The 25,463-nt window shown below is 41.3% G+C and overlaps 1 protein-coding gene across 3 annotated transcripts in view; it reads right to left on the bottom strand.

Moving 5' to 3' along the window:
* sema6e (sema domain, transmembrane domain (TM), and cytoplasmic domain, (semaphorin) 6E) overlaps positions 1–25,463 on the bottom strand; it is a 314,886-nt gene that overhangs the window by 49,730 nt on the left and 239,693 nt on the right. For all 3 annotated transcript variants that reach the window (XM_034698572.1, XM_034698571.1, XM_034698573.1), the window contains exons 15-17: positions 24,691–24,867; positions 24,114–24,251; positions 5,102–5,179 (exon numbers count right to left, since the gene is read on the bottom strand). In XM_034698572.1, coding sequence (XP_034554463.1) covers positions 5,102–5,179; positions 24,114–24,251; positions 24,691–24,867 — 393 coding nt within the window. The remainder of the gene's footprint in view (positions 1–5,101; positions 5,180–24,113; positions 24,252–24,690; positions 24,868–25,463) is intronic.

Raw genomic sequence — 25,463 nt, 5'->3', positions numbered from 1 at the left:
ATATGAAAATGATTGCTTCTGCGGACACTTGGGTACACTTTATCGACTGCGTCAGAAATGTGTCCGCTGTGACTCTTGGGTAAGAGAGCTAACAGTCTAACTAAAGCTGTGTCCACTCGTGTGCTTTCACACTATGTAAGCAGCAAAGCACTTATTAGTGCGGCCTCATTCAGAGGAGAATGCACAGCTGAGGCCTCCTGCTGCAACGTGTGATTAAAAAGCAGATCTGCACAGTTCTGTCCCTTATTGGAGTTCGATCAGAGATCTCTTCGCAAGGAAGCGCATCACCAAAGAATCAAGAGTCACATCTACCGCTGTGCTGTTCGAAGCTTCATAGCATGCTGCACTTCTCCACACATCTCCACCAGCTCTGTCAAAATATCCTCTGTTTTAAGAGAGCATAGTCTGCACAGCACAAGAGCTGCAAACTTGAACTCTGTCCCATGACCTGCAGGAGGAAATAACCTTCCTTTCATGTGAGTTATTGGCTCAGTAAAGATTTTCCTACAGAATTTATGGTCTCAATCATATATGAAATACTGAATCAATATCGAGGATTTCAAATCAGTGCAGCAACGATCTTCCTTCAGGCAGACTGGAGGAAGTAGAATCACTCAAACAGGACAACCTGGTGAGATAATCTTTGGAAATATCATAAAATGCTGACTTTTATTAGAAGGGGGATTGTCGTGCGGTGTGTATCCTCTCTAATGCCAGCATAAAACAGCATCCCATGTTCATAACTTCTGTATGACCCTGCTCTAACTCTTAGAATAAACTCCATGTTGGATATTAGCTCAGTAAAATATGAATTCAAATTAAGGAGCCTGTGTCTTTTGGCTTCTCTGGACATCAGTGGATAGATTCTTGGACATCTTCTGCAGTACTCAAGACCTACTTCTTTAGTCTTGCTTTTAAATGAGTTTCATTCATTCTTATAACACTTTTATTAATTCATTTATCTATTTTTTAAGTATAGCATATTATCTTTCTTTAATGGTTTAATATTTTAGTGTTTTATTATTTTAGAAATGTATTTTATTTTGATGATTTTAATTTCCTGTGTTGAGTTTTAACGTCTTATTTTACCTCCAGTGTTTTATTAAGATATCATGAGTGCGTTTCCTCATTTCTTTCAGCAACTTCTTTTTTATTTTCATTTATTTATTTATTTTATTTGTATTGTTATTATTATTGTTGTTGCATATATTGTGTTCTTAACCTTAGGACTGTGGGGTGGGTTTGGGTTTGGGGCTGGGGTTGGGATTAGAATGGGGGGGGGGGGTCTTTTTTATATATATTTTTTTAATTTATTCTATTTGAAGTTGTTTTTGCTGCACCAGCGCAAAATGTCAGTGCCTGTGGACGCGGTCTTTGGTCTCACATCTCACACTAGGCAGAGACAAAGGCCTGTTGTTCATCCTATAACAAAAAAAATCCTTTTTGATAAAGCTTATAGTTAGAGCTCGCTCAGGCTTGGACCAGCTCTTAGTTATGCTGCTATAGGCTTAGACTGACACACTGGGATCCTATCTCACCCCCTTCCTTTCCCCCAACCCCCTCATCACTTACTTTAACTCTTCCTGTCCCGTTAAAGTTACTAACCATAGACCTTTCTGGAGTCCCTGAGCTCCCTTGTCTCGTAGACGTCCTGCAGCTGTGGACGTTCCAGACTCCAGCTGATACGGACGTGCTGGACTCAAGCGGCAACAGCTACCACTACTCGTCTCATCACTATCACCGCTCCCTCTCTCTCTTATTCTCCTCTATCCCTCTTTCCAGACCCAACTTGGTCGAGGCAGATGGCTGTCTAACATGAATCTGGTTCTGCTCGAGGTTTCTGCCTGTTAAAGGAAGTTTTTCCTCACCACTGTAACTAGCTAAGTACTGCGAGGTGCAATGCTCATGGTGGATTAAGGAGTCTTGGTGTTGGGTCTCTGTTCATAATTTGACATATGTGGTCCTTTTATTCTTCTCAGCTAAATGTGATAATGCTCAGACTACACCTCAGACTTCAGGCCACTTTATCAATTCACTGTTCCAAAAAGTTCAGGTTTAAAAACAATCACACTGTGCATCCAAAACTTGACTCTATCAGAAATCTTCACACAAATCTGTTTATCCAAACTTCCCTCGCCGCAGACCCCACGATGACCTAACACAGTGCAAACACTCTGTGACACCTGTGACTCAGTAAAGTGGGAAACTGTGCTGTCAGACTGTATTTCTAACTTTATTCGGGCTTCACTCTCCTCCACTGAGTCTTTAACATCACACTGCGCTGTCGGTGTGTTGTTCCAGCTGCTCCACAGAGTGCTTTTATTTACAAAGAGCAGCGGCAGAGATAGTGGATGTAAACCCTTGTTATTGTCCCCAAAATGTGCTCGAATGTAAACAATAACTGTGCAGAAACAAATCACAGAGCCGAGCCTGGAGCTACAGACACCAGGAAACCTCTTTGAGTTACGTCTGGCAATTTAAAAATGTATAATAATGTTTGTAAGTGAGAGAGAAACCTGGTTTTCCCACAACACTAAAAGCAGGAAATATCTTGTAATAATATGTCAGAGCGCCTTTTTTATGCATTAGGATGAACGAGCGAGTCGAGCATTTTCTGAGCACTTAACGGGAACAAACATGAATTTAACACAGACTTTAAAGTCTACCTTCATTCAGCGTTTACAGCTGCAGTGGCGAAACGTGGATCCTCTCCTCTATAATACATATAAATTAGGCAATGTGTGTGTGTGTGTGTTGTTGTGGAAGTTTTTCCTGCTACTGGTGAATACTGTAATAGAGACAAGGTTTTATTTTCTTTGCAAAGAAAAGGTCAATCAACACGAGCGGTCAGAATGAAGATAGACCATGAGCATGGGGAAGACTTAAACATTTATACCTGAGGAACGCCCCCTAAGGTATGCTTCACACCCTTTGTCTGCTGCAGGTATCTGCACCAGGACAGGGGTTGTATATGCAGGGAGGTTTAGGAGGTCTAGACATCACAATTTAAAACACAAAAGAACCTGCAGCCTGTTGCACCAGCTGAGTGTAAGTCCAAAAGTAGCCTAGTTGAATGCAATTCCTCATTTAGGATGGAGTTTACACTCTACTAACGTTTTGGGGCATTGCACCAGCTGAGATAGTTCCAACGTCAGCCTAAGTTACAACTTAATTCTTACACAGCTCCTAGTACAGGGGCGTCAAACTCATTTCAGTTCAGGGGCCACATACAGCCCAAGTTGATCTGAAGTGGGCCGGACCAGTAAAATCATAACATAATAACCTATAAATAACAACAACTCTACATTTTTCCCTTTGTTTTAGTGCAAAAAAGTTCAAGTACATTCTGAAAATGTTCACATTTAATGAACTCTCCTTCTACAAAAACAGCTGTTGTATTTTTTGCCATGATGAGTCTCACAGTGGGCCTATTATTCTTCTATTTAAGCCCTGCAACCTGCTGCAAACACACCAAACACATGTTACCCATTCACCTGATACACAGAGTGTAATGTTTACTGCAAAAGAACAGAGATTATAATAATGAAGAAGGTAAAGTTGATTATTTTGGACCCCTCAGCTCCAGCATGAACAGTTTGCTTCCTGGACAGTGTTGTATGCAGGGGTGTAGTGCTACTGTTAGTAGTTAGTGGATCATCTTATAGTGCTCTAAAAAGTCTTCATGAATCTCAACCGGATTATGCAAACAGCAAGTCATCTATTATCTCACTTTGAGAACAAATGTCCTGGAAAAAGAGCACTGTTCAGGTTCTTGTTTGCTCTGTCAGCACTATGATTGTATGCGACCCCCAGAGGACAAATCTGAAATAGTAGTTACTTTTGTTGAAAAATTGCAGTTAATGTCTTCTCTGTAATCTTTTCACTTTGCAAAGTCTTCTGCGGGCCGGATTGGAACCTCTGGCGGGCCGGTTTTGGCCCGCGGGCCGCATGTTTGACAACCCTGTCCTAGTAGGTGCAAAGTCATCTGTAGAGTACCGGTTGACATGGCGCGTCGTTTTGAAAGGTGGGATGATTTGGAGGATGAGGAGATACAGAGGGTTCTCCCAGATATATTATGTAGGCAATGCGATACCCACAAGAGATTACATCCTTTGGAAAAATATGATGACCAAGATTTGACCGCCTGAGTATTAACAGTTGATCATTCTACCACTCGATGTCACTGTTATTATACACACCGTAGATTAAGGATTTAGCCTATAGTCTATCACCTTACTTTAGTTTGTTTCAGCTAGAGCTGGGCGATATTGAAAATTATGTTATCGCAATGAAATATTTAATATCAGTTGATGTTGTATCTGGATTTAGTTTTCTGATACGCTTCTTGGACCCATCATTTCCAACGGCGCTAAGTAAGTAAGATGTGTAAGTTTTCTTCTGCGTCGCTGTCGCTTGTTTCAGCTGTGTTTACATTCCACTCCAAATGTCTTTAAGCCCCGCCTACCTCTCACCCATCGACATGATTGGCTGTTCAATGCTGTCTTCTTCTTCTGTCTAATGTTGGGTGGCAACTAGCATTTAAGGCTCATTAGCACCCCTCCCTTTCCAGAGGCTGGGGTGTGTAATTACAGGTTTAAATATATCAAAATTTTATTGAACATTTGTTATATTTATATAGAGAAAAATTATATTATGATAATTATCATTATCGAATTATCGCCCAGCCCTAGTTTCAGCTGTTGGTCAGTTCCGAGACGATCAAGCACGAAAGATAACAATGCATCATAATTGGTGCTTTCCTCTGATTGGCTGCTGGAAGTGTAAACGTCATATCTGTCATATCTTTTGGTTAGTTTGGACGTTATGGTCTACTAGTTAAGATGATCCTTATGGACCTGTGGTGCAACAAAACAACGACATAACTTAAGTGACCTTAGTGTGGACTTTGCATCCTAGCTTAGGACACAACTTATGCAGAGCTGGTGCAACAGGCTGCAGGTATCTTGGTGAGGAAGCAGGAGATGGGGCAACTCAAGCAGTTGAACACAAAGGAACCAAAATGACCATTATAGTGTGTGTGTGTGTGTGTGTGTGTGTGTGTGTGTGTGTGTGTGTGTGTGTGTGTGTGTGTTTGACTTACTTGAAGCCGGGTAAGACAGTTGCACAAGTTCCCGACTTGATCCAAATGCAGTAAGGGTCTCGTGAGGACAAACAGCTCCTGCACACAGACGGACACACAGACAGAGACATGGTCAGTGATGGGAGGAGAGGTGTGTGTGTGTGTGTGTGTGTGTGTGTGAAGAAGCCATTAACTGGATGATGAAACATCACACTGCCACCACCCTAGCAACACTTAACACTTTCCTTTAATGTGCCGTAACACAGGATGAAGACGTGAGCTTGGTATGAACCGGATCGATGAAAATAAAACCTCCCATTAAGTCAAACAAACATTAAAGAATAAAGACACACATTCAATTGGAGATGAAATTGCTGCAGACTCATTACGTGCATTGAAAGTTGCACAATGATCATTTACAAACAAAGGTGCCATTACCGTGCGAGTGAAATTAGAGAATAAATCTATACATCTGTGCCGCGGCTCTCCATGCAACTCCCATTATAACGTCTTTATGCAAATCCACTGATGTGTTTACCAAGTCTGCTGATATGTGCAGCACAGTTCTCTTTGTGACTGGAGGAAGACAAATGGCTGGCGTTTTGTAATCATATCAACACATTATCATATCTTTGAGGCTTTATGAGAGGAATGAAATAAGTAATTAGACATGTTTGTTTACATTCAGACGAATATCCAAACATTATGGATTCTGTTTCCCAGAGGATGTCGCAAAAAGACGATCCTAATCAGATTAGCTTGTGATCAGAGGACGGCAGACTTTTATTATAAAGTGAATTATGAATTAATGTTTGTTTTGTTCTCCTTTTCTCTCCAAAGTCATCCTCCATAATTGTTTTCACCCTGTAGGCTAATAATTTTACTCACTCCTAATTGATATTCATAATGCTGACATTTAACTTGAAAAAGAAAATGATTTAATTTCTCTGTTTCTTCTGAGCTTAATTGAAAGAAATAGGACTGTTTTCTTTTTGTGTTTACGGCATCAGAGATGATTGCACACCAACACCAAGAAGAGGATGCACGAGGAGATCCTCTCTTTCAAGATCAAAAAATCGATACAGTGGAGACCTTAGTTTTGAAGGAGGTGCAAAGTGCATATTTAAGAGTTAATAGACTTTAGACTTGTATTGTCCTCTTGGGGAAATTCTTTTTCACAGCACTTTCTGCGTTTCCACAGACATAGACATTCACAGAACATTCACTGCAAGCTCAACAAACTATCAACAAACACTCAAAGTCATATCATTCATCGAGGCCTGTCGTTCAGGGCTGCTATAACAGCAGGGATCAGGCTTTTGCCAAGGCGAGCCCTTCTACACCTCGGTGCCCTGTATCTGCATCCAGAGGGGAGCAGGATGAGGAAGGTGTTTAGTGGATGTGTGATGTCCTGTTCTGATGGGGTTGCGATGCGTGTGATGGCCCTGTGGTTTAAGTCTGAGAGGTTTGGTGAGGGGAGACCGATTATTTTAGAGGCTGTGGTGGTTATGCGTGAGTTTGGCCTTGTTTTTAATAGATAGAATGTTGTAGAAGCAGGTGGAGCAGTAAAGGAGGATGGATTGAGGAGACGGGGGGCAGCAAAAGGGGCATTTCGACCGGAGGAACTTTACCCCTGAACTACGTGCGTTTCGACCGGTGGACCCAGGGTCTAAATTTAGTTCAGGGGTAGATAATCTCCCAGCTAAAAAGCCCCTGCTCAGGGGGTAAAATTCTTATTTTCAAAAAAAATATTTTTGACAAAAAAAATTGAAAAAAAAATGTCAACATTTTAAAAAAAATATATATATATATTATTTTTTTTTTTTTTCAAATTTTTTTTTTTAATTTTTTTTTGTAATTTCTTTTTCAATTTATTTTGATAAAAAAAAATGTATCACATTTTTTTTCAAATTTGTTTTTCAAAATGTTATTTAAAAAAAAGAAATTCAATTTGTTTTTGTCAAATTGTTTTTGTCAAATTGTTTTTGTCAAATTGTTTTTGTCAAATTGTTTTTGTCAAATTTTTCCAAAAACCATTCACAGTCATTGTTTGTCCATCTGTGATTCACTTGATTTCTCTTTCTTTCATTAGTTTTTATTTGTTCTATCTTTTTTGTATGTGTGTGTACTTTTCAAAAGAAGAAGCTGTGATTCTCTTGATTTAGCAGCTTGTAACAGTAGTCTTCTCTCAGCCCACCATGAATGCGTCTCTCCTCCCGGTGTTCCGGTTTTAAAAGTGACCCTGTAAACTGGAGACCTTCAGCTGAACGTGTCAGTGTTTGCGTTGATTCATTCATTGCTTTTTCAATGTTTTTAACAGCAGGCACAAAATATTCACTTTTTTTCATGTTTTTCTGCTTTTGGAGCACAATTTCAAGTTTGAGGAACATTTATTTTTTTTGACAAGGGCAACTTTTTTTTGTCAATTGAACTCTGTTTTGAAAAAATATATTTTTCAAAAAAAATTGTCAATTTTTTTTTTTCAATTTTTTTTTCAATTTCTTTTTCAATTTTTTTTTATCAAAATTTTTTTTATCAAATTTTTTTTATCAAATTTGTTTTTCAAATTTGTTTTTCAAAATGTAATTTTTCAAAAAAAAAAAATTCAATTTGTTTTTCATTTTTTTTGTCAAATTGTTTTTGTCAAATTTTTCCAAAAACCATTCACAGTCATTGTTTTTTCCATCTGTGATTCACTTGATTTCTCTTTCTTTCATTAGTTTTTATTTGTTCTATCTTTTTTGTATGTGTGTGTACTTTTCAAAAGAAGAAGCTGTGATTCTCTTGATTTAGCAGCTTGTAACAGTAGTCTTCTCTCAGCCCACCGTGAATGCGTCTCTCCCGGTGTTCCGGTTTTAAAAGTGACCCTGTAAACTGGAGACCTTCAGCTGAACGTGTTAGTGTTTGCGTTGATTCATTCATTGCTTTTTCAATGTTTTTAACAGCAGGCACAAAATATTCACTTTTTTTCATGTTTTTCTGCTTTTGGAGCACAATTTCAAGTTTGAGGAACATTTATTTTTTTTGACAGGGGCAACTTTTTTTTGGCAATTGTATTCTGTTTTGAAAAAAATATTTTTTTCAAAAAAAATTGTCAACATTTTGTTTTTCAATTTTTTGGGGGATTTTTTTTTTTTTTTTTTTTTTTCAATTCCTTTTTCAAATCTTTTTGATCAAATTTTTTTGATCAAATTTTTTTATCAAATATTTTTTTCCAATGTTTTTCAAAATGTAATTTTTCCCCCAAAAAATTTAAATTGTTTTTGTCAATTTTCTTTTGTCAAATTTTTTTTTTGTCAAATTATTTTTGTCAAATTTTTCCAAAAACCATTCACAGTCATTGTGGAGTTTACACAGCTGTTGAAACACAGAGGGAGTTTTAAGATTCAATATCCTATTAGCTACTCGCGCTTATCTCCTCTCACGTGACGATTCAGTGAATCCATCTGTGATGAAATATAGCACCATCTAAAACAGACCAGCTGAGTCTCTTCATGCTAACATGCTCATAATGATACCTGCCTGTCCGTCTGCTTCTACGGTGTCATCTGTGATGAATGGCATTCCTCTTTGTTTTACTGCCCTCTGCTGGTCTGGTGGTGTAGTGCATATGTCACTGGCCTGATTTGCACAATCAACCCAGGACTTCAGCCCACGGTCGAAACGCAGACAACAATGGGGACACAGGAACCTTTTAGTTCCAGGGAAAGTAGTTCTGGGGGCTAAAAGACCCCGGAACTCTTGGTGGAAACAGGGCTATAGAGACTATAGTGACTGTTTCTACTACTTGATGGTTGATGGTGATGGAGTGTTGAGGTGAGGAGGGTAACAACAGCTTCTTCATGTCTCACCTAATGTACAATTAACTTTTTAGCTCACTGTATTTGACATGCATGGGGACTAATAGGGACTAACTGAACCCATTTCCTAGAAGCCCAACAGCATGCAGCAGTTCTATTTGTGCCTGAGTATTTGATTCACAGTTTCTGATGACTGAAATCCAACAACTCACACCCTGCTCTTTGAAATCAGGATCACTTTAGGTCACTCAGTTCATCATCAGGTGAACTCAAAGCTTTCAGCACCATGAATGACCCTCCTCTGAGCGATCAGCCAGCAGTCTCATGTTCACAGTCAGCAGCGGAGTCACTCAGCTGCTCTGACTTACAGCGCTGTGTATGTCTGTTCTGTGATTTAGGGAGGAACATCCTGGGTGGACTTGGGGATCCATTTACGACCTTCATTTAAAGCAGTCAGCATTAACCACCATCAGCGGCAATTAGTAAAATTCCCAGCAGTGTAAATCCCAGCTGACTCCCAACCCTCAGTACTCCTCTCCCACTTTGAGGCCCACACATGTCGGTTTTGTTGCTGTAACTCTTCCACTGATGTGCTGTCAGTCGCTCTGCCTCGCGTTTGATGTAACTTTTTAATCCTGCACTCAGGAGCGAGTTGAATGATCCTTTCCGCCTTCATCCTGCTGCTAAACGGGATGTCAGAGAGAGAATTAACATTATTTTCAGCGCTCTTTGCAGGTGTGTGGTGTGTTCACCCAGCAGCAGCACTATAATGAGCATTAAGCACACAATGCAACAGAGCGACAACAAACATCAGCTATGTTTACCTGCTGCCACTCTGCATTCACATCCAAATGTTTTCCAGCCTGTTTTAACCGTCAGAGGTGAAAGTAAACTGAGCGTCTGCAGAGCGTGATGCTGAGTTCAGTGTCATGTCAAAGTAAAGGAGCGGGTTTTAATGAGTTTTAATGAGGACTCCTGTGACCTGTTATAAATATTGAAATTTATTTTATTTACAACTACCTTAACTGACTGCAGGAGTGTTTCACTACGTTTGCCCTCAGACTGTAAACACTACAGAACGATCCCTCTGAGAGCGTCAGTGTGTCACCGCTGACAGGAGAGAGGGGGAATCAGCAGAGGAGCTATTCCCTGTCCCATGTCTGCAGGTGGGAGGACGAATCCATGCAGGGTGAGACACATGCTTTTATATACTGTATGAACAGCATTAGTGAGAACACCCACTGAGCCTTTCAGACCAACTTACAGGGATGCATAAATCTGGAGATCTACTCTGGCAGCAACACAGCCTTCAAAATTGCAAAACAAATTTCCTTTCTTTGCAAAACCAAGTAGGACATCATAATCCTGCGCCTTCCTCAACTTCAAATCTTTATCTTTGGATAGGCATCTTAACAAAACCAAAACCAAGAAGAGAGAGCACATGACTCCTGTTTTAATGACCTTAAACTGGCTGCCCATTGCTTTTAGAAGAGATTTTAAGGGTTTACTTACCACTTTTAAAGCACTTCATGGCCTGGCCCCTGACTATATCTGTGATTTACTTTCACCCTACCAGCCCAGGTGCAGGCTCAGATCCTCAGGCAGGAACCTCCTTAAAGTTCCCATCTCAAACTTGAAATCTAAGGGTGACTGAGCATTTGCTGTTCAGGCTCCTAGACTGAGGATCTCAGGCAAGCTGCATCAGTGTCTTCTTTTAAAGCTGAATCACAGCTGAAAACATATTTTTATCAAAAGGCCTTCTTGTAATATAATTTTATCCACGATGCTGCATTTATTTTTTTATTTACTTTTATTAATGTTTTTCTTGTTTTTAATTGTTTTAATAGTTTTGAATGTTTTATTGTTTTAACCCTTAAAGACCTAGACCATTTTTGGGGGCGCCAGACACTCCTGAATTTATTTTGAATATGCTGAATGAGACAAATGTGATATCAATGGAAAGCTGAGAATGTCCGCTGTAACTTAGTTTTTAAAGTTTGCTGATAGGATTAGCGATTCAAAAGTTATCAAACATTTAAGAACAAGTAGCCGCCGCCGGCTGTCTAGGTCTTTGAGGGTTTATTGGTTTTAGTAGTCTTCCCATCCTGCTTTGTTTATCATTGTGGGTTTTTATGATCTAAAGCACTTTGTAACATCTGTTTTTTGTTAAGTGCTATATAATCAAATTGTATTATTATATTATTATTACTATTTTTATCTCTGTTGATCAGGCCAAACTCCCAAACTCTTCCTGATTTAGACAGCATGACATTACTCCTGAAGGGGGGGGGAATAACAGAAGCCAACATTTCCAAGTTGGCAACATTAGAAAAAGTCTGTGGTTACATCTCCAGATTAAAAGGCAAAAAAAGTTCTGCAACTTTACATAAAAAGATCCTTTTTTATGACGGCTGACATCATCAGAAATATTTGCAAGCACTTGTGGCGAGTCAGCAAGCTTTAATCTCTGAATTAAAGTGTTGCCCGCATTTAATACTAAGTGTGACTGTGTTTCTTTGTCATGTTTGAAAAATAAACCCATGCACGACTCGACACGACAGCAACAAACTGCAGCACACGTCTTCGAATGGAGCGATGCAAAGTAGAGCCTTGTTGTCTGCAGTCACCTGCTTTCAATAAATCCTTCAACCCTTAAACAAAACTACTTCCAGATCTATGAAACAATCAGAGCAATATCTTTGATTCATGATATTCAACCTTCTGAACACCAAGATATGACTGACACACAGAGTTCAACATGTAGGTCACATCAGCCAGACTGATGCATGATGCTGTTATTCTTCGGAGGACAGACGCTGTAATAACGCAGACTCTGCAGCTCACACAGATTTAGTGATGCTCATAACGTTTGTTTGTTTTACTGAGCCTGTCAGGAGGTGTTTGGTCACCTCAGCAGAGCCTTTGTTGCTTGTGAAGTGTCTTGTGTGTGTTGCCATGTTGGCCTATGCTGGTTCAGATTTGAGAAACCAATATAGTAATATGAATAAATACAATATACAACTGGTGAACTGGGATTCATTTCTGGTAAAAGAGGTTAAAAAACAAACATCAGAGACATCCATTGATGTAAGACGCGGCACGTCAAGCCAAGGTCCTACATGAGCCCAGCTGATTTATGACTCGAGTCTGTCAAATCCTCTAAAAGTACCCAGAGATCCCAGATCAGTGGTCACAAGCTTTGGTCTCTGTAGGGAAGATGAAGGGACTCAGTGTCCTCCAGGATCCATTCTTCATATCTGACCCCAATATGAGTAATTCTGACATCCTGTTTGCACAACCTTCACTATGTTGGTCCATATTGTATGAAAGTAGCTTCGTGCATTCGTCAGCGTCCTTGGAGGGAACCTCTCCTTTGTCACTCATCCTTCACTTTCATTAAATGTTGAAGGATTTTGTGAGGAGCAGATTTCCTGAGCTGAGGGAGTTGAAAAATGTGTGACCTGCTCCTCAGATAGTCAAAGTCCATGACGGCATCTCGGTGTGACGGTGTAGCTCATGCACTCAAACTCTGCTCCACAAAAAAAATATGATTGATGAAAAAACTGTGGTAACTGCCTGGAAAACTTCACATGGCATACATCCTCTGGGGAATGTGTTGTAATTTTCTAGAGGTTGTATTTAAGGCAGGTAATCTTAGCTTCTCGGACATGGAGCGCCACACTCTTTAAAGCTGGGGTTGGTAGTCTCGGAAAACCAGCATGAATTTGAATGTAGCATGTCCTCATGACTCTGTCTAACCCCTCCCCTCCTCACTCAGAGCTCCTCCAAAACGACGCCCCCCCCCCCCCCGCTCACATGCACGAGCGCCGCTGATTCTCGACCATATGATGGTGACTGATTCAAAACTGGTCCTCACCAAAACATTCTCATAGTGAAAGTTAAAAACACAAACAAACATGGCTGCTGTTAGTACTCACAACTGTCATTCTAGCATTATCCAGTTGTACTGGTGACACGATATCAGGAGAAAAGTTATAACACATATATAATACTGTAACAACTCTCCTATTTGTTAAACGTATTCAGTGTAGATGCTCTTAATTCCTACAGTGTTGACAGTCAGTGAAGGCATCAGGAGAGGTGTAGAGTGTGTGAGCGGGAGAGAGGAGAGACACGAGGAGAAGTTCTTCATTCATTCAAACATTGATTGTTGTTTTGTTGGTTGGCGTGATCACGGCCGACAGTGACCGGTTATTAAAGATCAACGTGTTCACGAACCGGCTCGTCATCACTACAGCGTCCGGACGGACGCTACAATACATAAACATTTTCTGTAGGATTTACTAAATGTCATTCATTCTTCTGCTTGTCAGAGCCCCATGGTGAGAGCTTTTTAGACTCTGATCCGGACTACAGTCCTGAGCAAAGCACCTCATCAGGTCAGAGGGGACAGGCCCGAGGTCGAGCGAGAGGGACAGTCAGCAGAGTCAGGGGAAGCAGCGGCAGTAGACGGGGACTCAAGGCTGATTTATACTTCTGCGTTGAATCAACGGCGTACCCTACGCTGGGGGTCCGCGTAGCTCCCGTACCTACGCCGAGGCCTACGCACGTAGCTGACGTGCACCTCCTCCAAAATGTAACTCCCCGTAGAGCCGGCGCGGACCTCAAGCCCTGTGATTGGTCCGCTCGGCGGCTTTGTATTTCCTGCATTTACAACACTTCCGGGATCCCGGACATCGGCCGCACATCGGCCGTGTATTTCATCTCCTCTTCTCTATTCTTCATGTAATCATGTCTGTATGATAAACATAAACATGTATCAGCTGTAGATTAACATAACACGCTCTGAATCTCTGTGGAAAAGTAAACAGAGATCGTAGCGGGACCGGAAGCAGGCGACTGGCTATCAGAGAGACCGCACTGCCCTCTAGTGTTTCGGCGGAGAATTGCTGCGCGACACAGACACACCGACGCACAAGTATGTGGGGCTCATGTCTGCGTCAGCCCCTGCTGCGTAGGGGAGATGCAGAAGTATAAATCAGCCTTCAGAGTGCACGCCGGGGAAATGTACGCGCAGGAGGCGGGCAGAACGGCAAGACAGGATTTGATTGGTTTAAAATTTGGGGAGCCAAAAAAGGCTGATTGGTTGGTGTTTTCCCAGGTTTACTCCGGCTGTAGATAGCAGCTTTTCTTCGCTCTTTTTTAAGAACACATCATGTATTGATTGCCATCAGGACATAAAGATCATTTTAACCAGTATAACAAAAAGTGTATCTAAATCTGATTACCAACCCCAGCTTTAAGTGAGAGGAATTTAAAGGCAGAGCGTTAAGGGCCAAGGGTTAAATGAACATAAAATGTTAATCATGTCGACTCTCTGACGACAGAGTAAAGCCCTGAATGATTTCCTGGAATGGTTGATAAGACTAACTTCTGTTCCAGTTCTCCAGCCGGTTTGTTCCTGAGCTGATCTGGATCCCCTGTGGGTGATACACTTTCATTCAAGAAGCACTTCATACAACCCCATTGAAGAAAAACAGACCTCCCTTTTGGTGATTATTGTTAAAAACTACCTTGCTGAGGTTTAGCAACATTAGGTATGAATTTAAATATGGATCGGCCTCCTATCCTGTGCAATGCAAAGTGAAATACATAAACTTAGGGGTGACATGTACACCTCCTTTTCTCCACAAATTAACTTCCTCTCCAAAAAGTCCCTGCATGCCCCCCCCGTGTTCTCCAACAGCTTCACAGACTGACAGAAAACCTCCGGGTATCGAGGTCCTAAAATGACTCTCGCCTCTGTGTGCGGCTGCCAATATGTGACACTGCATAATGCAGCTTTAATAAAATATTCATACACTTGCCATGAGGTACATATGCATCTCTTTCTTCCCTCGTTCTGCCTCCCCTCTTCTCTCCATCACCCCTCCACAGTTACATGACAGCGTGAGCCTCCACTCTGCTGCACTGGAGGGGGAAAAAAGGGCCGACCGTGTCCGTCTGCGGTTTTTAGTCGGAGACACAAAGTGAAGTATTTTTCTTTGTCTGCCGCTCTGCTCATATTTGCAGTTTTTACAAGACGTGTGTCTGCATGCGTCCCTCATCACTCTTTAAAACTTCAGCCATCCCTTCCTCCATCGCCGCCGTCGTCGTGCTCATATTCTGTCATGCGATGATGAACAGAAAGGTGTGTGTGTTTGCCCGCAGCCCACACTGTGTAAGGAACATCCATTAGCTGCTGAGAGGAGAAGGGATTTATCAAACGTTTGAGGCGCAGACTCATAACTTCCAGCTGTCATTTGTCCAATATCCTGGGAACAACAGAGTCTTGACTTAGTGGAGATGGTTTCAGCTAATGTGGTGCTGCTGCAGAGCAACCAAACACAAAGACACGGTCTGAGAAATGTTTAATGGAAGTCTGGACTTTAATTAAAGTAGATCCAGGAATAAACATGCTGTTATGAGATTGAGGACTCTAACATAAACAGACCTTTCTGTTTGTAAGGACTTGGATGTCGTAGGTTTGACCACTATCTCATAATATCATGCTGGGAGTCTTAGATTGAGGGACCACATGCTGTAGAGTAACACAGCTAGGAGAAACAAAGCACGACAGTATCATCAGTAAATGCAAAGTTTCTGTTGTTATTATGTATCTCAGTTCACGGATTAACCTCCCACTTCAGCTCTGACAACCTCTTTTTTACAGCCGTCGTGTGCTCTCGACTTTCTCTGTGCAATGAGGGATTATTACTGACATTTCAGCTTCTCTGAGTGAAGCAGTTTGGGACTGTTCTCCGATGGCTTTTATGAGAAACTGACATTAAAAGCCCCCAAATCAAATATCCAGTTCACCAAAGGACACGGCGGCCTTTTGCTCTGACTTTTGCTCACTGGTGGAAAAGAAGCAAGACGTGAAACACATGTTGTTTGTTTCTCAAGGTTTTCACAGCAGGGAACTTTGTTTTCCACTTAAGGCTAGTTGTTGCTTCTTCTACACATATTCTACATGAGCTATCTGTGTGAAACTGTCACTACCTGTGTAATCCCAAGTGTTTGGATGGATGTTAATCAATGCATCCACTCGAGGGCGCTCAATGGTCTCAGTCTCACACAGAACTCCACTTCTCTTTCGTCCCCGTCTGATCCTACACAGCTGTTCTATAGTAGCTGTCTGTCCCTGCATCCAGGTGAGGTTGCATCATATATGTATGTCTATGTACTTTCTAACCAACTTGCACAATGTTCGTAAAAATATGTCACCACGGGGCGCTGGTGGCCTAGCGGTCTAAGTGCCCCACGTACAGAGGCTACAGTCCTCGTTGCAGGGGTCGCTGGTTCGACTTCCGGCCGGTTGATCATTTGCTGCATGTCCTCCCCCACTCTCTACTCCCCACATTTCCTGTCTGTCTTCAGCTGTCCTATCATTAAAGGCAAAAATGCCCAAAAAACACAACATTAAAAACATTAAAAATGACACAATTTTCTAAAGTCTGCTTCTTTGTTTTTTTACCTGATCTGGCTGGAACTGCTCTACACTTCCCCCTGCAATATCTGATGGCACTGCAACGTTCGGTCAGTATCTGAGTGCATAAACCATAGACTGTATAAATAATGGACGTAGTATCCGTGACGTCACCCATCTGTTCCTGAGCGCTGTTTTGAAGCCAATCATCGGCGGGAGCCATATTGGAAATGTAGAACTCAACCTAACTTAGTGTGAGGTAAAGAGGCGGGGTTTGAGCCTCCTAGCCTGCAGCTTAATGCTGCAAAGATCGTCTTTTTTGAATGGGTGTGTATGTGGTTTCCGGTGTTTCTGCAGCCAGCCTCTAGTGGATCTTTGATGAATTGCAGTTTAAAACACTTTTGCATGGGGTTCATATTTTGAGACCTAAGGTCCCCGCTTTGCATAAACGAGCCTTTGCAGTGATCTTTGCTCAACCCTCCATGATTTGTGGTTTAAACACAAGCTACACATTACAAAATAAGACTAACACGTTAAAGTGGAATTATCAGTTAACACAGCACAGATATAATTCTTCTTCATCTTAGACCGAATCTTTACACTAAATCTGTTTCAGAGAAACTACTCAGCATGTCGTCAGTGTGACAATGAGTCGGTAAAAAACTGTGCAAAAGTCCTGATCCCAGTTACCTTTCAGTAACCAGATCTATGCCCGGGTACACGCATGTGTAAAAAAAACGTTACAACAAAGTACATTTGAATGAGGACAGGTCAGGTGTGCAGAGTTCATTTCTTGCCTCATCCCAGATGTTCCACCTACCTACCTACCTACCTACCTACCTACCTACCTACCTACCTACCTACCTACCTACCTACCTACCTATCTATCTATCTATCTATCTATCTATCTATCTATCTATCTATCTATCTATCTATCTATCTATCTATCTAGCAACCTACCTACCTACCCACCTGCCTACCTACCTACCTACCTACCTACCTACCTACCTACCTACCTATCTATCTATCTATCTATCTATCTATCTATCTATCTATCTATCTATCTATCTATCTACCTACCTAGCAACCTAGCAACCTACCTAGCAACCTACCAACCTACCTACCTACCTACCTACCTACCTATCTATCTATCTATCTATCTATCTATCTATCTATCTATCTATCTATCTATCTATCTATCTATCTATCTACCTACCTAGCAACCTAGCAACCTACCTAGCAACCTACCAACCTACCTACCTACCTACCTACCTACCTATCTATCTATCTATCTATCTATCTATCTATCTATCTATCTATCTATCTATCTATCTATCTATCTACCTACCTACCAACCTACCTACCTACCTACCTACCTACCTACCTACCTACCTACCTACCTACCAACCTACCTACCTACCTACCTACCTACCAACCTACCTACCTACCTACCTACCTACCTACCTACCTACCTACCTACCTACCTACCTTGCAACCTACGCAAAATTGGACGAGAACCAGAACCCTGTCAGATCTAGATAAGCTGTTATTTTTGTTATAATTTTCAAAGGCACGGACTAAAAATTGTCCTAGCTACAGAGACAACAGACCAGACTCATATATCTGGTGTTCTGCAGGGCAATCAGAAACCACATATGTGAAATGTGTGATTTTATTGGATGACGCGTCAGATGACTTAGACAATCCGGCTGAATAGCAATGAAACTTTCCATCGTTGTGATTGGTTGTGCATGCTCTCAGCTTTGTTGCTCGCCTCAATAAGTCAAACTAGAGTGATGGTAAAAGCTACAAAAATAAAACCAAAGTTGTAATAAACGATAATGATCCCACAAAAAAGCACAAAGCTTTAAATCTTCAAGTGAAACCGCAACACTTTATACGTGTCAGTAAAACTAATATGAAATACATTTTCCTCTCACAGCAGTCACCAAGATGAAACTATTCATATAAAAAAGGAAATTTCAACTGGAGCTGAAAATCCCTGGATCTACAGATTGTCAGGGTTTGGGGCCTCTTTTGCCCCTTTATTGTATTTTTTTAATAAAACTCCCATTTCATACAGTTCCCAGCCAGCCGCTGTTGAAAGCAGAACATTTTCTGAAACCTAATATTGGCAGCAGGGCCTCGAGTGAAAAAGAAACCTGATGATGCAGGCTCACAGTGAGGGAGGGGAGAGGGGAGCTGGTCGAGAGAGGGAGAGAGAGATGAAGGCAGAAAAATGGAGGGATTGGATAAATCTCATCTGGAGGGAGACAGACAGATTCATTGGTGTGGTAAAGGAGGATATGGTGGCTGAAACCTGACCTCCTGGCCAGCGCTGATGAGGCTTACAGGGCCCCTAATCCCAGGATGAGGTGTGCTGCAGCCCCAGTCTCTAAAAAGGATCTGTGGGATGTAGCCGTCCTGAAAGCTTGAGACAGGCGCGATCCATTTTCCCTGCGTCCCCTTCTTCTCCCTCTTCTCTCTCTCCTTCAGACTCAGAAGAAAAAAAGAATCATGGAGGCCACCATCGCTGGCTCCTCGCCAATCAGCTGGAACCAATTCATGACTAAACAATGTTGAGAGCTTCTCCAGGCCCCTGCAACGAGGGGTTAGCATGCTATGGGGGCATGTGTATTCCCTGGTGGAGCTGAGGAGCAATCCGTCCTCTGGGTTGAGAAAAAGAGGGGGTACATGTGGGGGCCATGCATTCCTCACAGTCCCAAAAATAGATCCTGAAGCTGGGGAGCGAACACATTAACTGGGGCTAAAACATCGCCTAACAAAACAAAAGGCTGCAGACAGAGAGATGCTTGAAGGCTCTGCTGCGCTCAGCTCATAAACTTGTTGGAACTGCAATGTCAGCTCCTTGACAGCAGCACTTTCAAACTTCCATTTCGTACCTTTTACAGAGTCTACACCTGACAGTGATCTATGGCAGCTGTGTTTGCAGGGCGAGAGTTGACGCTGAAAGTGAATGACATCACTTAAAGTCTGCATTAGAGATTCATTTCACTGTTTTTGAGTTTTATTAGTTAACTCAGTGTTCATCCAAAGTCTGAAGACTGGGGGAAATGTCAATCATTACTTTCAACTGAGTTCTATTCTTATAACAATTCCTTACTTTATTTACTTATTTCTATTTTTTTATCTAGTTCAAATTTTAGTCACTTATGTTTTATTTTTTTATGTATTATCATCTAGGTCAAATTGTAGTCAATTTTTGTTTTCTTTTATTCATTTATTTATTTATTTTTAAGTATAGCATCTTAATTTATTTGAATGGTTTAACATTTGAGTGATCTGAGGCCTTAACAGAGAATAAAAATGTTTAATATCAAACTCAAGACCTACCTTTTTAGTTTTGCTTTTAACTGAGTTTTATTCTTAAAACAGTTTTATTTCACCTTACTTTGTTTATTTATTTTCTAGTTCAAATTTTAGTCACTTTTTATTTATTTTATTTTATTTTATTTATTTATGTATTTATGTATTTATTTTATTTTCTTTTAAGGGTTTAATATTTTAGTGTTTTATTATCTTAGAAATGTATTTTATTATGTATTTTTCTGAGTTTAATTTCCTGTGTTGAGTTTTAACATCGTTTCCTCCAGTGTTTCCTCATTAAAGGTCACATATCACGCTTTTTTCATCAATATATATTGGTCTAAGAGGTCCCCAAAACATGTCTTTAAAGTTTATGCTCAAAAAAACACTTTGAAATCAGATTTTGGTCTGCCTGAAAAGCCCTCTTCTTCAGTCCTCTTCAGAACACTCTGTTTTCCCTCTGACCACGCCCCCTCAGGAAGTGGATGTGCCTCGGCTCTCCAGCACGTTGATCTAATGTTTACATGTTGGCTGAATATACACGGCTGCTCACAGACCCGCGTTACTTCAACCCTCTGAATCTGATCCAGAATCTGATCCTGACGGAGAGGCGCCTGCAGCAGGACATTTCTGAACCATTGGTCACAGATTCTGTGTTTCTTGTTGTTTTATTTGTCAGTATGTCGACGTGTGTCTTGGTACACAGCTACCAACATGTAGCTATGTGGCTATGCTAACTAGCGCTAGCACTTATCCATGATAAATAAAAATCATCCACTATATCTTCAAATCTGCAGACGTGGGGAGTAAAACCGACCTTTGTGTTTATTAAGACAGCCTACAACTAGCATGCATCTCTCCTAAGCTCCTTGTTAGCACACATGTGTGCAGGGAATGAAAAACGGAGGAGGGGATTCAGTATTATTTTATACAGTCTATGGGCTGAACAAGCTCCGAGCTCTGACTCCGTGACAGACCGGATATTGTTGTTACGTAACAAAAATATGGAAGTCTGAAACGGCTGGTTTCAGCACACATTTACAGAAAGGTGGAGAAATCAGAACAGGGGCAGAATGGATTTTTTTCATTCTCGGGGGGTTTGTAGACAGGGACACATATTCCAGGTAGAGAACCATTAAAAAGTCAATTTTGCATGATATGTCACCTTTAAGATATCATATAATTTATTTTTCATGTATTTATTTATTTATTTATTTAATTATTTATTCATGTATTTATTTTCTTATTTATTTGTTTTGTTTTCATTGTTATTATTATTATTGTTGCATATGTTGTGTTCTAAATTCTCAGGATTGTGGGGTGGGTTTGGAGTTGGGGCTGGGGTTGGGATTAGAATGGGGGGTCTTTTTATTTTTATTTTTATATATATATGTATCTTTCTTTTTTTTAATCTATTCTGTTTTAAGTTGTTTTTATGTACAGCACTTTTGGTTAAAATGTCATTGTATGAAAAGTGCTTTATAAATAAAGTCTGATTGACTGAATCACATTTTCAGATTAACAGGAGTTAAACCTAACATCTTTATATGTTTTATGAACCTGGACTAAAGACTCAAACTAAAATGGATAAACCTATAAGAATGATGAACATGGTTTAAAGTCAGGACCCTGCAGAAATTGCAGAAACTGTGATAAATGGAGAAAATTCACGGGTAGCAGAGTGTGCTTTTATAGAAGTCTGGCTGAAGAAGATTACTGAAGATTAAAACCAGCACTTAAACATAATTTAGCTATATTATCATGACACAGCTCCACAGTGGGATTCTTCTTCTCTTTCAAAAAAAATCAAATAAAATTCTGCAACAAAAACTGCAGAATTTGACATTTAAGAGGAAGCAGCATGCTTGTCTTGGGCTATCATGCTTTCATTGCACTCATCACCAGCTCTCTTTAGCAGTTCAACTCTGAATCAAACTCTAAGAATGTTTTCCTTGAAAACTTCAAACTGAGTTGACTTTTTTCCTTCTTGAAGCTGCATCAGAAGCGGGCGTCACGTACAGTCACACATGAAGCTCAGGCAGGGGATCAGATCAGAATCAGCTAATAGAAAAGTTCAACCTTGCCTTTTTTGCCACAGGATCTCTTACATGGCAGCCGCACATTCACCGCTGCTCGGTTCAATCTTATTCTCACTTCATGCCAACACCACAAATAAGTGCTTTTAGGGGAAAGTGGGCCCCGAGCAGCTCCGTGGAGCGGGCAGATAATAGCATAGCATCTGTCGTTTGGAACAGGCTTTTGTCCAAAAGCATCAGGAGTGGACACAATCTCTCAAATTGGTAGTTGCAAAGGAAATTGATCCGGCTTTACTTGAGTTACCTGGCAGTGTGAGTGCCAGTTCTTCTCGGTACTCGGGCAGGAAACTCTGATTTCATGCAGAGTTTCTGTGCAGCAGCTCTCAGTGTGGTCTCAGTCTTCAGGCTGTTTTTTATTTGAGATGCTACAAGACCTTGACTTGTTTTGTTTCTGGGACTTTTGACCAATTGCCTGCCACAGGAGCTCCCTGAGATCCTTATTTTCTCCAATTTATGAAACCTCTAATCATTTCAAACACATGAATTTTAAATGTGACAAGTTCTGTGTTTTTTAACAGGACTCCATCTGATCCAGAGTTCGTCTTTTTTATCATCCAGACTCACTGAAGCTTTTCAATCTTTTGAAACTAGAACACAAACATGTACTTGCTCTGAACCTCTAGCCTTGAGTTTTCCATTGCACTGTATGCCGCTGTAAAGTTATTCCCTGTCAACAAACTAGCTTGTGGAGGCTGCAGAGACCTTCATTCTTGCATGTGACCTCAGGAACCAGTGGTGAATTTCAAGGAGCAGATGCAGCCAGTAGTCCCTGCTGGGTCGCTCTGCCTTGGGTTTAAAAAACCTCCTCCACAAAGCTCCTGTTCCAGACAAGTAACGCTAAGAGCTAAACAGGATCTCTGATGATCTTACCACATTAGAGCAGAGTGTTGGAAAGATAATCTAAAAGATGGATGATTTTTTTCAAAGCACTGCTCTCTGGAGGCACATTGACAGTACATTCATTAACTTCATTGTTTTTATATACTTTTTCAAAGCCTCTGACATTATATGCAGAACTGAATGAACAGACTTGTAAAACTGATCCTCCAGTCACACGTGAACTGCGCCTTTAAAAATGTCAGAACGTTACTAAAAAACGAGCTGCATGCAAGACACGAACATCCGAATCATTTGATCTGCACATTAAAACCAACTTTTCTGCCAGCTTTCTTCTTCTCCTTCTCTCATATTTTGTTCTGCTTGCCTATCACTCTGTGGTGTTGGAGCATCTGTCCTGATACCTCTCTCTGCATAGGTGCATTTCAACCAATCACTGTCCCAGGAACTAAAAGGTTCCTGTGTCCACATTTGCGTTCCGACCAAGGGCTGAAGTCCCGGGTAGATTGTGCAAATCAGGCCAGTGACGTATGGAGGAAATAAAAAGTAAATGCACTACACCACTAGACCAGTAGAGGGCAGTAAAACAAAGAGGAATGCCATTCATCACAGATGACACCATAGAAGCAGACGGACAGGCAGGTATCATTATGAGCAACACAACAGTTAGCCTGTTAGCATGAAGAGACTCAGCTGGCGCTGTTTTAGATGGTGCTATATTTCATCACAGATGGATTCACTGAATCAACACGTGAGAGGAGATAAGCGCGAGTAGCAAAGACGTTTCAACACGGCTTTAAAATCCTTTTGAACTCAAAAAGCTGTGACAGAGATCGGCCGGTGTTTTGGTTTAAACAGCGACCCTGTTAACTGGAGACTTTCAGCCGGATGCATCCCTCATAAACGTCTTTAGACGATCATTAAATATCTGATGAGGATATTTTGAAATCTTAATAAAAACTAAACTAGTTTGCATTCCCAGGAACTCCCTCTGTGTTTCAACAGCTGTGTAAACTCCACAAACACTGACACGTTCAGCTGAAGGTCTCCAGTTTACAGGGTCACTTTAAAAACCGGAACACCGGGAATAAAAACACTGCGGTTAATCTATTAATCAGACACGTTCAGCATTGCAGGCCCTGCCCCCCAAAAGTCCTAACCTAAACCAAGCAAACTATGTACAGAGACTGTTTCTGAGACCAGATGATCCCCTGCCAGATCCAGCAGAACAAAAAAATCCTGGCATGGAGTTAGAAACTTCAATGCAAAAATTAGATAAACAGCAACCTTGGATTGAAACCCCTTTTTTATGTGTACCTGAATGATGCAGTAATCCACATTTGTGAAGATATTTTAACTCCTGCTTTTAGGCAGTGACTCACTCCCATCCTAAAAGAGGTAATCCTTTCCTTTCTGGCATGACTAGACTCGAGGTGGCTCAGTTGCTGATGAATTAATTGATTAATCATCTCATTGTTTCAGCAAAAAGGGTGAACCACCTCCTGCTGTGACAGAGATAAACCTTTGCTCTACAGGTGACTCACTTCTTGCAGGAGCTGTAGTCAGAGCAGCGGCTCAGCGGCACACGGATCACACAGCCGGAGAACGCCACGAACAATGCATGATGGTCCCTATCCAACTCCAGGCCCAGCACCCTCCTGTCCTCCCCGCGCACGTTGCATCTAAGAACACAGAAAAACACCAACCGCTGACATCAGACATTTTCCATTTCGTTTCATTTTTTCAAATCAGCCCTGCAGACGAAAGGCACAGTCTGAAAATTATACAGGAAGCCGGCTGTGATTCAAACTCCATGCAGATACACTTCACAAGCTGTGCAGTCAGAAAACAAAGGAAGACATAGGGAGAAAAAAAAACATCCCCTCTAGCTGTACAGGGTGATGCAAAGTGTTACAATAGAACAAGGAGTGGGTGGGCAGAACACAGAGAGGAGGAGAGAAAGCGAGAAGGAGACAAAGAAAAGATAAGACAAAGTGAAAAAAGAAAGATACAAAGAAGAGAGAGACAAAGACAGATAAAGAGGCTGATCAAAAAGAAATGAAGAGAGAGAAGAGGAAAGGCAATTTAGGGGGAGAACACAGACGGTAAAAATGGTCTGACTTGTTGGGGTTGTAGACGTCGATATCCTCCAGGACTTGAGTGTTGAAGGATGCGTTGGCCCCCTCGGTGCTGGCCAGGATCTTCAGCACATGGCCGTTATCGGAGCCCAGAAAGACCACGGTGTAGTTCTTATACGGACCTGCAGACGTGTCCACGGCGATCTGGGTCAACTTGAATCTGTTAGAGAAAGAAAAGACTATTAGAAATGCAACAAAGTCAGAGTTATTAAGGTATTTTTTAAAATCTACACCTTTTAATGAGATGCCATCTGTCATCTGTGCATGTTTACATCAGGATAGTAGAGCATTCTAGCTTTATGTAGCCCTTTACCAAAGCGACAGCCCTAGCTAGTGGTGGAAGGCTGCACTTCAGCTTACACAGGACTTCCACCAGATCCGTGTCTGGTCCACCTCCGACCAGCAGCGGTCCGGCTCCGTGCTCTCTCATCCGTCAACGCCCAACGGTTGTGATTTCAGAATGCAGCACAGAGCAAGTCCAGATTTTACTAATCTACCTGTTATAGTTTAATAAACTCCCCTCTGGAAGGGTTGTCAGAGCAGATACGGCGGGCAACTTGAGTCTCCTTCACACATCAAAGAAGTTAGTTAGGTTGTAAACCGACAAGGCGTACCAGTCCTGACGAAAATGAAACTTAAAGGATCATCTATACTTTTTGATAAGCCCTGCCCACTCCACACACACAGTTGGGAGATCAGGATACTCCAATCAAATTAAAGTCATGTTATGCTCTCATGAAACATATATCACTTAAA

Source organism: Notolabrus celidotus, chromosome 12, assembly GCF_009762535.1.
Source record: "Notolabrus celidotus isolate fNotCel1 chromosome 12, fNotCel1.pri, whole genome shotgun sequence".
Taxonomy (NCBI): domain Eukaryota; kingdom Metazoa; phylum Chordata; class Actinopteri; order Labriformes; family Labridae; genus Notolabrus; species Notolabrus celidotus.
Note: the sequence above shows the minus strand (reverse complement) of the source record. Positions and strands in the feature narration are given on the sequence as shown.